The sequence below is a fragment of the Mesoplodon mirus genome (genome assembly GCF_964341445.2).
Source record: "Mesoplodon mirus genome assembly, chromosome: 15".
NCBI lineage: Eukaryota > Metazoa > Chordata > Mammalia > Artiodactyla > Ziphiidae > Mesoplodon > Mesoplodon mirus.
The window spans coordinates 64,578,864-64,592,955 of NC_138991.1; the positions used below are offsets into that span (position 1 = coordinate 64,578,864).

General features: G+C 54.4%; 1 protein-coding gene across 10 annotated transcripts in view; it reads left to right on the plus strand.

Annotated features, from left to right (window-relative positions):
• IFT140 (intraflagellar transport 140) overlaps positions 1 to 14,092 on the plus strand; it is a 70,825-nt gene that overhangs the window by 25,113 nt on the left and 31,620 nt on the right. For all 10 annotated transcript variants that reach the window (XM_082644255.1, XM_082644250.1, XM_082644258.1 and 7 more), the window contains 6 exons: positions 3,123 to 3,250; positions 4,814 to 4,931; positions 7,273 to 7,403; positions 7,828 to 7,996; positions 9,321 to 9,452; positions 13,157 to 13,356. In XM_082644255.1, coding sequence (XP_082500381.1) covers positions 3,123 to 3,250; positions 4,814 to 4,931; positions 7,273 to 7,403; positions 7,828 to 7,996; positions 9,321 to 9,452; positions 13,157 to 13,356 — 878 coding nt within the window. The remainder of the gene's footprint in view (positions 1 to 3,122; positions 3,251 to 4,813; positions 4,932 to 7,272; positions 7,404 to 7,827; positions 7,997 to 9,320; positions 9,453 to 13,156; positions 13,357 to 14,092) is intronic.

Genomic DNA, 14,092 nt, shown 5'->3' on the forward strand with positions numbered 1-14,092 from the left:
GCTGGAGAAGGGGGAAAAGGCATGCTGGGCAAGGGGTGAAAGGCATACTGGGAAAGAATGATAGGCCTGATGGGAAGGAGCAAAAGGCATGCTGGGCAAGGGGTGAAAGGCATACTGGGAAAGAATGATAGGCCTGTAGGAAGGGGTGAAGTGCATACTGGGAAAGAAGAAAAAGTCTGCTGGGAAGGGGCAAAAGGCATACTGGGAAAGAATGATAGGCCTGCTGGGAAGGGGCGAAAGGCATACTGGGAAAGGGGTGAAAGGCTTGCTGGGAAAGGGGCGAAAAATCAGCTGGAAATCATGGCGGGAACTTAGGAGCGTTTGACCACAGACAGTCTAGAGTTTAGACTTTTTTGTTGATTTTTAGCTTAAGGAATATGTGACCATGGTGATGAGTAAAGTAATGCCAGCCTGTGTAAGGAATCCATCAGCGCCTCTCCTCTCGTCGGAAAGCTGGAGTGTGTCTCCAGACCTTTCTCCCTGCCCGTGCATCCATCACACACAAACTGCAGTTGCTGGTTTGTGTGGTGATGGGACAGCCGTTACATACCTCATGGTTCTCGCAGAAGCTTCCTCCAGGCCGGAGCGCAGAGCCCCGCTGGTTCCCGTGCTTCCTGCGGGGCACTGCGAGGAGAGGCGGGAGCTGAGCGGCGGGAGCTGAGCGGGGGCTGGTGTCTGACAGACACCCGTGGAGGCAAAGCCTCAGGGGACCAGGTGGAAGTTGGAAGGCAGGAAGTGTGGAGCCCGAGTGACATGGTGCGTTTTGGCTTGTTTTTTTCTTGGTTTTGTGTTTTCTTCCTAGAAGATCACTTCTGTGTGGGAAGGACTAGGGCAGCTGGTGAGCAGTGAAGGCAGGTAGGAGAGGCCACAGGTGAGAGGTCCGGGGGCTTGGAGCGGGACAGTGGGCAGGCAGCCAGGCCAGAGTCGGCAGTTAGGGGCGTGGTGAGCAACTGGCGTAGGAGGGAGGAACTGAGGACTTTCTAGTTGTCTAGTTTGCGGGTCTGTGCTAATTGTGGAGCCTTAAGGTGGAAAGTAGAGAAGCAGAGCAGGGCTGGGGGGGAAGGGTGCAAGTGTGAGGTGCCTCGGACACCCTTCAGAGGTGTCCCAGTGTTACCTGAAAACCAGGTTCGCCTCTCGGTGGGTGTCAGCCAATAGACACAACCAAGCTAAGATCGAGAGAAGGAAGGATTTATTATTACTTGCGGCCAGTAAGGAGAACACGGGGGATCTTTCCCAAAACAGTGTCTCCCTGAACAGCAAAATTGGGGAAGTTTTAAGCGAAGGGTACAAGCGTATTCACAAAGGAGTTTGAGCAGAGAATTCAGGGTAGAATTGGGGCAAAGGTCAACAGAGTCCAGGCTCTGTGGATTGAAGTCAGTGGGTGGGAGCCTTACTTCCTGCAGAACTCAAAGGTGTATTATTATATATATCCCTTGAGGAACCAGGACCTGCCCCAAGGCTGCTCCTCCCTTGTTTCTGCATTCCCTCCCTAAGATCATTAATTGCTGAGGCCTGTTCTAGGACCAGCACTGTGGCCAGTCTTAGATCACAAAATGGCTTAGGCTAAAATGGGTCCTTTTATGTCAAGAATACCAGTCCTGGTTCTCTTTCTCCAGGAACCACCCCCCCCCCCGCCCCAAGCCTATATGCTTACACCAGAGCCAGCTGGAAACACTGCTCCGGAGGCAGGAACCTGGGCCGCGCTCTGAAGCAGGGGTTGGGAATTGGACATATCATTGAGGCAGTGCGGAAGGAGAGGAGGTCAGGTTTGCACTGCGTACAACGTGTCAGGAGCGGCAGAGGAGAGGTCGAGCAGAGGAGGCTGAGACCCTCGCTCTGTCCTCACCAGTGAGCCTGTCCTCACCAGTGAGCCACCGCCTGTGACTGTTGTTCGCTTGTTCCACAAACGTATACTAACCTCCCTACTGGGTGCATCAACATGAAGATCCGATTCCTCAGCTTGGAACTCACCCCCACGCTGTTTGTCCCTCACCCTGAGTTTCCTGGACGGGTTGTGCAGATTCCTGGCCTGCTCCTCAAGTCTCTGTGCCTGGCACTAGGAGTCTACTAAGTTCTGTTGGAACGCCCCCCCCCCATCCCGGTTGTCCAGCCTGCTCCCCGCTCCCCCTGCACTGGGACCAGGCCTCCACCTGCCGCCCACTCACTGTTGGGGTGCCCTGCTCCCAGCCCAATGCCATACCAGGCAGGCACTCACTGGGCGCTGCTTGAATTGAGCCAGGAGCCTCTCTCAGCTCCAAGGACAAGGGTCGGTCCATGCACAAGACACACGAAAGCCTAAGCTCTGTGCAGGCCTGACTGTGGTCACTCTTTCCAAAATGCTATTAAAGTAAGAGTGACACTTTAAAACATAAGTGATTTGAAATCACTTGTGGCTCAAAATCCTCCAGAGTCTTCCAACTTCATGTAGAACAAAATCTGACTCTCCACCTTGGCCTGCACTGATTACCCACTTGGCCTCTGCTCACTGCCCACCTCGGGGGCCACCCCTTGGCCACCGCATTCCTTCCTGCCGTGCTGGCTCCTCCTTGTCCTGGAAAGCGGGGCTCAGCTCTCTTAATAGGTGGCTCCTTCTCCCCAGTCTCAGTTCAGGTTTGCCCCACAAAGACCTGTTTCTCAGGCATTTACTGACGTATGACGTACACACAGGAAAGCAAGCATGTTGTGTGTGCAGCTCAGTGAGTTTTCACAGATGGACGTATCCGTGACGCGACCACCATCCCTTCCGCTCGCAGCCTCCCCCAGGGGTGACCACTTAGAGGACACTAGCCACACAGTCAGTTTCACTGGGGCTTTAACATAAGACCTTGCAGGCAGTACCTCCTGGACCAACCCAAGCAGGTGGAATTCAATGTCTCGCCACCTTGATAGTTTTGTTTTAGCATCCTGTCCGTCACCTGTCTACACTTGCTCAGGTTGAGTTACGTGTGTACTTGCTTGTTGACCTGGCTGCTACCTGTCTCCCCCTCTGAACATAAGCATCAGGGATCCCCCCGGGGCAGGGCCCCGTCCTCCCCTCCCCATGTGGCGTGAGACTCCAGCAGAGGGCAGGGCCCTGTGAATAAAGCCTCCCTGAATTCCCTGTTCCCTCCTTTTTTCTTCAGGGGACTGTGAAACAACTCCTGCCGTTTTCCGAGACAGAGGGGAACCCATGCTTCTTTGACATCTGTGGAAATTTCCTGGTTGTAGGGACAGACTTGGCTCACTTTAAAAGCTTTGATCTATCCCGAAGGTACAGTTTTTGTCCAAATAAAAGTATTATATTTTTAAAGTTAGTCAGGAGGCAGTGTGGTGGGTAGAAAATGGAGAGGAGGCAGCAAACTGCTTATGTTCTCATTTCAACATTAATGTGCAACTTACTTTTTTGAAATGTCTTATGTCTTGATTTAAATTCTTCATCTTTGCATGAAGGGTAAGGGACCAGCATCACTATGTGATGGACACATGACACAGTGCATTTGTCAAAATCCATAGAACTTTACAGCTCAAAGTGAGCCTTAATGTCTGCAAATTTAAAAAATCAGTTAAGGGGATCCCAGGATGGAATGCAGATGAGGCAGAACAACCCACCATTCGTGAGTGTGTGGAACTGCCTCCCTGGGAGCCAGGTGCCGCCTGGGTCACCCTGGGACCTAGTGGGACCGTGAGACTAAGGGCTAAGGGGCCGCATGTGGCATGTGCTCTGCAGACGAAGTCAGTTCCCACGGGGCTCAGGGAGCAGTACCCACACTGCCGTCCACGCTGGACGTGAGCAGCCGAGGGATGGGATGGGGGCCCGAGGGGAGCCAGCTTCTCGCCTGGGTGGGAGGTTCCAGATCAGCAGGGGTGGAGGCTGGAGTGACCCCTGCCCTGATGCATCCAAGGTGGAGATGTGAGTCTGAAGCAGAGTGCAGCTTCACGTAGACGCGGGTGGATGCGTATAAAGTTACCATGGCTATGAGGATACACACCAGTCAGTACACACACAGCCTGGCTCTGTCAGCCGTGGGGGCCTGGGGGCAATGACACCCCAAGAGCAACGAGCACACCCTGTGCCTGGATCTGGGTCTCTTAAGTCCTCCTGCAGTAAAGGGAACTGATCTCCTCGGAGAAATGATGCTGGGACCGATACTGGGACTGAAGCAGGAAATACACCAAATGAGCCTGGAGACTCTGTCCCAGCCCAGAGGGGCCCAGGGAGACGAGACAATTAAATGTCAAGTGGGGCCCAGATGGGGGCCTGGGACAGACAGAGGACACTAGGGGAAAAGTAAGGAAATGTGAATAAAGCAAAAAAAATCATGATGAGATACCTCTACAAGCCAGTGTTGTTTCTAATGGCAACAAACTGAAACAACTAAACAGGGGATTAGTTAAACAAATTTTAGCTTGTCCACACAGTGGAAAAGCACACAGCTGTAATGAAGTATGGGCAGCAGAGACCCCGGCCGGCTGTGCTGTGGGGACGATGAAGCATCCTTAATAAGCTGCTCCTGTGTGAGACAGGGACAAAATACGTGTTCGTGTTTGTTCACAGAAACAGAACTTTAAAACCTCACCCACCAAATAGCAGATTGTTATGTTGTACAGCTGAAACTAAGATAACGTGTGTGTCGATTATACCTTGACAAAAAAAATGTAAAACTAAAAAATCACCCTATGTTCTGAGCTCAGCCCATTTCCCGGGTCTCACATTACCAAAGTGAGAGCAGTTGGGCCCAAGCGGAGCTCAGTCCTCTGGGCCCAGGTTCCAGGCCACTAGGAGAAGGGGCGCCTGCCATCCCACAGTGGTGCCACTGAGACCTTGTCCCCACAGAGAGGCGAAGGTGCATTGCAGCTGCAAGAGCCTGGCAGGGCTGGTCCCCGGCGTGGGGGGCATGGCCTCCCTCAGGTGCAATGCCAGCGGCAGCAAGATCAGCATCCTCCTCAGCAAGGTGGGTCCCCTCGTGCGCACGGCTCGTCCCACCCCTCCAGCTGGCCCTTCTGCACCCCACACCCCGCGCCCTTGACGTCCCCTCCTTCCTCGGCGGGCGGAGCGGTGGGGGAGCTTTCTGTCTGGCCTCTCCTTGCACCTGGGGCCACCGTTCACCTCCCCACCTTCCTTCACTCCCTGTTTCATCAGGAGCAGTGGTTTCTGCTTTGCAGAGACCCTCACCTCTTCCCTTTTCTGCGTCTTTTCATCACCCGACTAAATTCTCTGGGCACCAGGGGTGACGACTGTGGAAGGACCTTGGAGCCTCTTGCTTAGAGAGACACACGACGTGGGTGTGAAGGAGGCAGGTGGCTGGGTCGCCTGTTCTGGAGGAGCTAGTGCCTTCCCACCCGGCAGTGTCTGTTCACGCTCTCCTCATGCATTCACTCACACATTCGTTTGCTCGCTCATTCATTCATTCACTCATTCACTCACTCATTCACTCACTTATTTATTCACTCATTCTCTCACTCGTTCATTCAAGAGTGGATTGCTGGTTGCCCTCCATGTACCACACACTTTGCTGGCCACTGTAAACACAAACTGATTGGTTAAATGGGGGAATCGGCCCCTCCCCTCACATAAGCAGACTCGAGTAAATTTTTACAACCCTGGTGAGAGCTGAGAGGAGAGGTGCAGGGCTGGAGGTCAGTGGTAGGTGGAACAGCTCTCAAGAGTTCCGGAGGCTTCCAGGGGAGGTGGAGGTTGAGCCCAGGTGTGGGCTCGCCGGGTGGGCAAGTGATGGGGGCACAGCCCTGCCAAGGCATCAGAGTGCGACCCCGTGGCAGAAGCATGGCTTCGCCAAGGTCTCCGGTCACTGGCAGAGGGGGAGGCCCAGGCTAAGTGGTCAGTGGGCTGTCACAAGGTGGAAGATCCCTTGGGGCCCATCACAGCCATACTTGGCTGTAGGGCAGGGAAGGACAGTGGCTGAGAGGAGCTGGGTGAGGAGCCTTTGGGGGATGGAGTGGGGTCCTGTCTGGTTGTTGAGTTAAGGCATTTGAAGGGCGGCCTGTGGGCAGTTAGACACAAGCCTGAGTCTCAGCCGGGAGGTCTGGCTGGAGGTGGGGGTCCTACCAGCCGGAGGCCCAGGGTGGACCTGGGGAGGCTGAGGGAGGGGAAGCAGCTGAGCTGATGGGGAGAGACAGGCAGGCACCACACACCAGGCAGTCCTGGGTCACTCATTCCTTCAGTGGCCAGGACACTGCCCGGGTATCCACGCACAGGCAGGAGACACCCACACAGGAGGTAGGCAGGGTATCGGGACGTGGTGCTGGGCAGTCCCGGGAAGGGCATTTTCCTTGGTGCTGGGTGTGGACGCTGGTGAGAAGCACGGACTGCTGAGTGACCATTGTCTCCGGAGGCCCGATTCTAAAGAGCAGAGCGAGCTTGAGGGAGCTCAACGCTCAGACCAGGGTCGGGAATGCTCGCCCTGGTGAAAGAAAAAATCAAAGAAAGAAAAGTTGAGCTAGGTTAAGGGGGCTTGCAGTGAAAGATAGCTCCCCTGCCCTACTGGCACTCCCCAGGGGAGGAGATGCTGGGAGAAGCAGGAGGAGAAGGATGGGATGGAGCCCCTCTCCTTGCAGACCGGGGCGGGGTGGGGGTGGTGTCTGGGGTGGAGACTGAGTCCTGGCCCATCTTAACGTGTCCCAGACACTTCGTTGTTTGTCATTTTGCTTAGCGAATTGTGATGACTAGAAGCTTGCATTTTTATTTAGTCAAACCTATTGATGATTTTTAATTTGTGATTTCTTCCATTGCTCTTAAGCTTACAGTATTTTCTTTTGTCTAAGATATCAGTAATTTTTCATTTTCTTGCCTTTCTTTTCTTAAGTAAGCACGTCCCTTTACCATCCCGGTATCTGTGGGAATAAAGGTTTAACAGTTCTTGGCATTTTGCCCCAACAACCAAGCTGGTTCCCTTTTCTCAGCTTTTCTGAAGCTTCTCTATGGCGTTTACTTCATTTTTACTCACCTGTGTGAGAATTAGTTTATCAGAATCTCGGTCCCTCCTTGTCGCCATGGTTAATCCACCTCAGGTAAGATGACATCACGCTCAAATCTGTATTAAGAACAGCTAGACAGCCATAGTCGACCTGCACAGTCTGAGAATTTGTCTTCAGTTTTCTGAAATTAGAAAGTAGTAAATCATAGCCATTTCAGCAGGATGAAAGTAAGCTGACGTTCGAATTACGAACGCTGGAGGCCTACTCGTGGGAGCGGCCGGGTGGATGACCCGGGCATCTCTTCCAGGCGTGTGGCTCTCAGTGGGCGGGTACCCTGAGCTCCAGCTCTTTCTTCCCCAGGCTGACAACAGCCCCGATTCCAGAATCTGCTTCTACGACGTGGAAATGGACACAGTGACCATCCTCGACTTCAAGAGGGGACAGATAGATCAGAGAGAGACGTTGCCCTTTAATGGACAGGAGACTAAGAAGTAAGATTGTGGTTTGGGAGGATTTTGTTGGAAAAAAATGTTGAAAACGATGTTCAGTTACTTATCGGCTTCGAGGCAGGTTGTTGCTAAGTTTACTTCACCCTTGGAAGAGCTCAGAGATCACGAGTGGTGTAAACCAGAGGTGAAATAGAAACAAACTCCCCTGGTCAGTTGGGGTGGATTTGAGTCTCTAATCTGTTTTCCAGGTTCTAAGGTTCTGGAGTCATGGGGTTGGAACTCGAGCTTCTGAAAGGGCTGCAACTCGAGTGTCCACAAGGGCAGCCTGAGTCTTGGGGCACAGAGGGCCCATCAGCGTCTCTTGGCGTGGAGAGTGTTTCTGAAAACACAGTGGGGCATTGGGCGGGTATGCATTCTTCAGGACATTGATGTACCACGTGTGTGAGGGTCCGTCTCTCTCTTTCAGAAGCCAGGCCCTCGCAGATGAGAGGCTGATGAATCTCGTGCCTGTGAGCCACTTCTGGGATCAGAGTGAGCCCAGGCTGTTTGTGTGTGAAGCCATGCGGGAAGTGCCGGGCGCCCCGCTGCAACCAACGGACGGGAAGGCCCTGGGCGATGCCAGCACAGACCCCACGGTACTACATGCTGTCGCCTTTGTGTTTAGATTGGTGGGGACGTGGCAGGCTCTGTCTTCGCAACATGGTCCACAGGGAAGTCCTGGGGAATGGATTCAGGAGAGCGAGCGCCCATCCCCAGGATGCCAGGGGACACCTATCCCCTCTGGGTTGACACTGAGGGCTGGCCCCACCCTCTGTCACGTGCCATTTTCTCTCGGCGGTTCAGAGCTCTTTATCAAAACAGTTAACGTGAACTTACCCCTTGATGTCAGCTCGTCCTGTGGGGTCCAGTTACTGAGGCCGACTCCTCAGTCATCCCCCGAACAATTGGCCCCCTTGCCCCTGTCTCCACCCCAACCCCCGGCTTTGCAGGGCCTCCCTCCCCAAAACTCGTGACTCTCGGGCCCAGGACTCCAACACTTTCCAAATCTTGGGTCCTGCAGGACACCCAGCGATCCCTGAGAAAGCCTGGGGGCTGCATGCGCCTCTGTGACCCAGAGGGATCTTTCGTAGGGTTCCTCAGTAGGTCAGCAAAGGCTGGCCGGCCCTAGAGCTTCAGGTGACTTGTGTCCCTGCCAAAGGGACTTCCCTCCAGGACGTGAGAGGCTGGATCCCCTGAGGCTACCAGCAGCGGGTTTCCACACCCTGACGTTTTCAGAAGCAGATCGGTCTCTGGGTCTGAAATATGAGTGGCGAGAGGAGCGCTGTTGGCATCTGTGTCACTGGAGCGGAGACTCGAAGACGAGAGAGAGGGTCTGGTGAAGAGCAAGTTGGGGGCACTCGCTCCCACTTGGAGGGTGGGGGCATGGCCGGCAAAGGGCTCCTGGTCTTGGGTGAAGATGGTGAGGAGACACAGGCACTCACACAGCAGGGCAGCCACCAGCCCCTCGGCCTCCGCGTCTCCTGGGCAGAAGGGTCCGCGGCCGAGTCCTGCAGGACAGGGTCCCGCCAAGCACCGCCCTCTCCGCTATCCCTCCCTGAGAGCAGAGCAGAGTCTCCATGTCAAAGTCAAGAAACTGAAGGGGCTACTCTTGAAACAGGGGAGCTCCTGAGCTTCACTCACCAGTGCGGGTGGAAGGGTTAGTTTTCGCCACAAGATCAGCGAGATGGGTCTAGTGGCTCCAGGCCGGACGAGGTGCGTCCTCCAGGAGGGGTGTCAGAGAAGAGCGGAGCCTGGTGTGGTTGCTGTGTGCCCCGAGGAGGAAGGGGGTTATCTGTGTTCCCGTGTGTTGGCCCCTCTACTTTCTTTGTATTTTATGTAAATATCCCAGCAGTGAAAATGGGATTGGGTGAGGTTCAGGAAAGTTATTGCCAAACTAAGACAGAACGTCTCCCTCTGCAGGCAGATGTGCTGGTCCTGTCATTCTTCGTCTCTGAAGAGCACGGCTTCCTGTTGCAGGACAGCTTCCCCCGGCCTCCCGTCTTCCAGACGCTCCTGGGAATCCAAGTGCCCCATTATTACTTCACGAGAAAGGTGGGAGCCTCCACGTGCGTGGCCGTGTCTCAGGCCCTCCTCCCCACTGGGGCTCTTTCGTTAAACAAGCAAACTGTGTGCCCTTATTTGTCGCCTGAGGTTCCTGCAGATCCGAGGTCTCTGTGTGGGGAAAGGCAGGCAGGCAGCAGCGCTGCTGAGGGTTGTCCCTTCCGGCGTCCCCCAAAGGCACCGTACCCTTCCACTTTCCTGTCTTCTTTTTTAAAATTCTAGCTGGTTTTTTAAAAGTACGTATTCCTATATTCACTGTAGGAAATTCAGAAGCTTCAAGTATAGAAATAAAGACCAAGGATGCTGCAAATCTCCGTGCTCGCAGCCCCCAAAGATGGTCGCTAGGAAAGGCTGGCAGGCAGCCTTTCAGGAGAGGTTTTGTCCTTTGCCTACGTGTGTGTGCGTTACATACACTGGTTATTTTTATTTTTTTATTTTTATTTATTTTTTTGATGTGGACCGTTTTTAAAGTCTTCACTGAATTTGTTACACCATTGCTTCTGTTTTATGTTTTGGTGTTTTGGCCCTGAGGCATGTGGGATCTTAGCTCTCCCACCAGGGATCGAACCCGCACCCCCTGCATTGGAAGGCGAAGTCCCAACCACTGGACCACCAGGGAAGTCCCACGGGTGTGTTTTTAAATTTTTGATCAAACAGGGTTGTTTTCAGCACACACCACCCACCCCCTCCCCCACCGCCAACAAGGGTATTTTGGATGAGTTACTTGCCTTCCCTGGAAACTGGTCTCCAAGTCCCCACGGTCCCTCCTAGACCTGAAATCAGCCATCCTCTGCCCCGAGATGCCGTGCTGATCACGGGGTGGGTGCATCTGGGGGGTAGGGGTGGCGGAATGCCCAGACCAGTTGAAACACTGGTTGAGCCACCTGTTCTCAGCCGGGCGCCCACACCGCCTGCACAAAGGAGGCGCAGCTGCGCTGGGACCTGAAGGCCACAGCCTGTCGTTCATGCCTTCCGTTCTGCAGGACTGCAAATGCGCTGGCCGCTGCTGCTCCTATTCTCGTAAAATCTGCAGACTCCTCCCCTTCGTCAGCTCTTTGGGCTCCCCTGCTGCGTCTTTCTTTACTGTCGTATCAGAAGAAGGACTGAAGTATGTAGACTTTTACTTGGATTTTTTTGGCTCTTAGCCTAGGGTGATTTAAAATCAACCCTAAACGTGAACTCTGTATTTTCTGCAGTTAGCAAGTGTTCCTTTTTTAGCCAGAGGTAAGGGCAGACCCCAGAGGACCCCCAGAGATGGCGGACATGCCATCTGAGCTTGGCTATCTCTGCCGGCTCCGGAGCTGAGGCCCCTTGCCTGTGTGAACGGCTGTCTGCTCAGAAGCCAGGACTCAGGTCTCCCCGGGCCCCTCCCAGGGTTATTACTGACCTGAAGAGGTTTGGCAGGAAGGCCCAGGGTGGGCTGTCTGCTCTTTGTTCTGTGACTGTCAAGGGCGAGCCGTGTGGGTCTGTGGGTCTCAGGCTGTGCTGAAGCCCTCGTGCAACGTGCCCCCCTGAGGCCACAGGCCAGGGTTGCCCCTGGGAACAGTATCCCCAGCCATCGAGGTCGGCAGCGAATGGTCTTTTCGGCATTTTGACTTGTGATTCGATGCAGTGAACTTTGTGAGGCTGTGTGGTTTCGATTCCAGGAGCCCCTGCGCTCTGTCCATGCAGGTTTTCTGAGTTACCTCTTTTGAATAGACCAGTGCCTCCAGACCAGCATTTTTCTGAATTTCATTCTTATTTAGTGCTTTTATACGTTTTCATTTCTCTTTGATTTGAGACTCAAAACATAGGGACAGCCTTTGAACTCCTTCTCTTGGGCGTTTCCCACGTCTTCACGCCTGGGCTTGTTTCCCGCAGTCTGAGCACCGTCCTCCCCTCTGCCAGCCCCTCAGCTCTCTTCCCCCCGAGCGCCCACTCGGAGCTGTTGGCCCAGCAGAGGCCTGGGTGATGCTCCTCCCTGTTACCTGAGCTTTGCAGTTGCCCCAAGATGTGATTTTCTTTGTTTTAAGCGACAGCTGTCTGTGTGCTGACACCTCCTGCCTCACATGCTCTAGCTTTGTCGGGGGCCTGGCACGGCGTCAGCTCCTCGTTAGGGCAGCACGAACAGTCTTGTCTCCTGATGCTTGCGGTGAGGAAGTATTTCACTTACCTGTGTTTGCAACACAGGAAGTCTTATTCATTTGATCTCTCAGTGCGGGAGAGGAGGGGCCCACTCAGCCTGTTTCCCTGAAGCGCCTGGCGTCCCGAGGTTCCCGTCCGCACACTCAAGGGTGTGGTGTCAGTCGAACAGCCCTGGGCCTCCAGCTCCCACGTGTGTCCAGGGCAGGTGGCTCATCCCCTCGAGAGCAGAACCCAAGGCGAATGCAGGCAGGGGGCACCATGAGCCGTGACCGCGGGTGCACTTGTTTCTGTGAGAATTCCCGCATGTGCTTGCGGGGAGCCGGGCTCTAATGAGGACGGGGCATCAGACCCACAGCAAGGCTGACGGAGGTCAGGCTGCTGTCTCGTGATTTGTGAAACCACAGCAGACAGCAAGTGCCCCCCACCATGGTTTTTGTGTCCACATTTTCTGAAGGTTTCCCACTCAGTGCAAAATCAGCCCAAACTTGAGGACTCAGCTTCCCGCCGGATGTGACCCGGCCACTCGGCCACAGACCCTGACCAGGGCTGCTCCAGGCCTCTGCTTATGCTCTGCTGTGTGCCTGGAGGGTCTCCGCGTCCACACCTAGGTCTGATGAATCCTACCAGGGTTTCAAGGCCCAGATCAAGTGCCCCCAAAGTTGGGGGCTACAGTTGAACTTCAGAAGGATCCGTGACACAGGAGCTGCTGGGAACTGAGTCAGAGGCAGGTGGTGAAGGAGTCAGAGTCACAGCAAATACAAAACTGCCAGGGTGGGGGAGTGGGATCCAAGGAGGTGGATCATGGCCTCTCTTTACATGGGGGAGCCTGTGTAATCAGACGAATGGACGCTGCAGAGAGAGAGCAAGCCAGGTGGGAGACCGAGGTGGGTGTGTGCGGGTCCAGCCCAGGGGCGAGTGGAGGGCATGGAACCCCGTCTAGCTGGGAGGAGGGAAGTGGACTTGAGAAGGATTTGTGGCTGGAGCTGGTGCAGAAGTCATGGTCCAGACAGTGCACTAAACTGTGCTTGTGCTGGGACCACAGGATTTCCTTCCTCTGCCTGCATGGGAGGGTGTGGCGGCGGGGGCGGGGGGAGCCTGCACTAGGTGAAGGTTCTGAGAAGCACCAGCAGAGGGCTCACCACCACTAATCCAGGTTACATTTTGGAAACTTCTACCTGCAGTGATGCTGGCATCGACTTTAATACCCTCTGCACATGTACACAGGTCTGACTTGATAGTAAAAGCTCTTTCTAGGAATTTTACAAACGGCCTTGGGAGGTAGAGATTTTCGAACCTGTTCACGGCTGTTGAGCAGCTGATGTTAGTGCCTTAGCGGCCGGCAGGTCCCTGTGTGTCAACAGCCTGCGTCACCCGCTGTCTGAAGCCAGAGCCCCAAGTTCTGGTAACTTCAAGGGGCCTGCAGACGTGTGTTGTGTTTGCCGAGAGCATTGCTGAATATGGGGTCTGTGTGCAGAGGGTCCCCGCAGCTGACGAGTACCCCCAGGGAGAGACCCGGTGTGGGCCCTGGCTTTGCAGGGATCCACAAATAAACAGTGCCCTTTGTCGTTCAGCCAGGAGAAGTGGACCTCGAGGACCAGGTGGACTCCGGGTCCCAGCACATCCCCCAGACGGTGGGCAGGAGGCCCTTGCGGGACTTCGTGGGGCTAGAAGACTGTGACAAGCCCACGCGGGATGCCATGCTCAACTTCACCTTCTTCCTGGCTGTCGGGGACATGGACGAAGCCTTCCGGTCCATCAAGCTCATCAAGAGGTGAGGGTTCTGCTCGCGAGGTGTGCCGTGCCCAACTCCCTGCGGCCCTCCTTCAGGTCTCTTCCCTCCCCGCGAGTCTCATCGTCGCTGACTCTTCTTGGCGTTCCTGGTGTCTCATGGGTTTTCACTCAAGGAGATGCTGGTGCTGGTGGAAACCCGGTTGTATATGGGCACCTGGCTGGCCTCGCGATGCTCGGTGTCTCGTGGGCTGTGATTTAGTTGTTTTGATTTACTTTACAGTGGACACTTCCTAGTTGAAAGTTCTGCAGTTGCTAAATATTTATAACATCTGTCTGTCCAGGAATAATTGCGCTAAACAGAAAAGTGTTTTTTGTTTTTGGCTGCGTTGGGTCTTCGTTGCTGCACACGGGCTTTCTCTAGTTGCGGTGAACGGGGCCTACTCTTCCTTGCGGTGCGTAGGCTTCTCATTGCAGTGGCTTCTCTTGTTGCAGAGCACGGGCTCTAGGCGCACGAGGTTCAGTAGTTGTGGCACACAGGCTCAGTAGTTGTGGCACACGGGGCTTAGTTGCTCCGCGGCATGTGGGATCTTCCCGGACCAGGGCTTGTACCCGTGTCCCCTGCATTGGCAGGCAGATTCTTAACCACTGTGCCACGAGGGAAGCCCTAAACAGAAAAGGTTTTGATAGTAAACTCTCAAAATGGCAGGCAGAATGCAATTAAAATTGCTCTAAGTTGTCAATCAAGGGCTACCTATAAGCAGCTTCCTCTCTGTGCC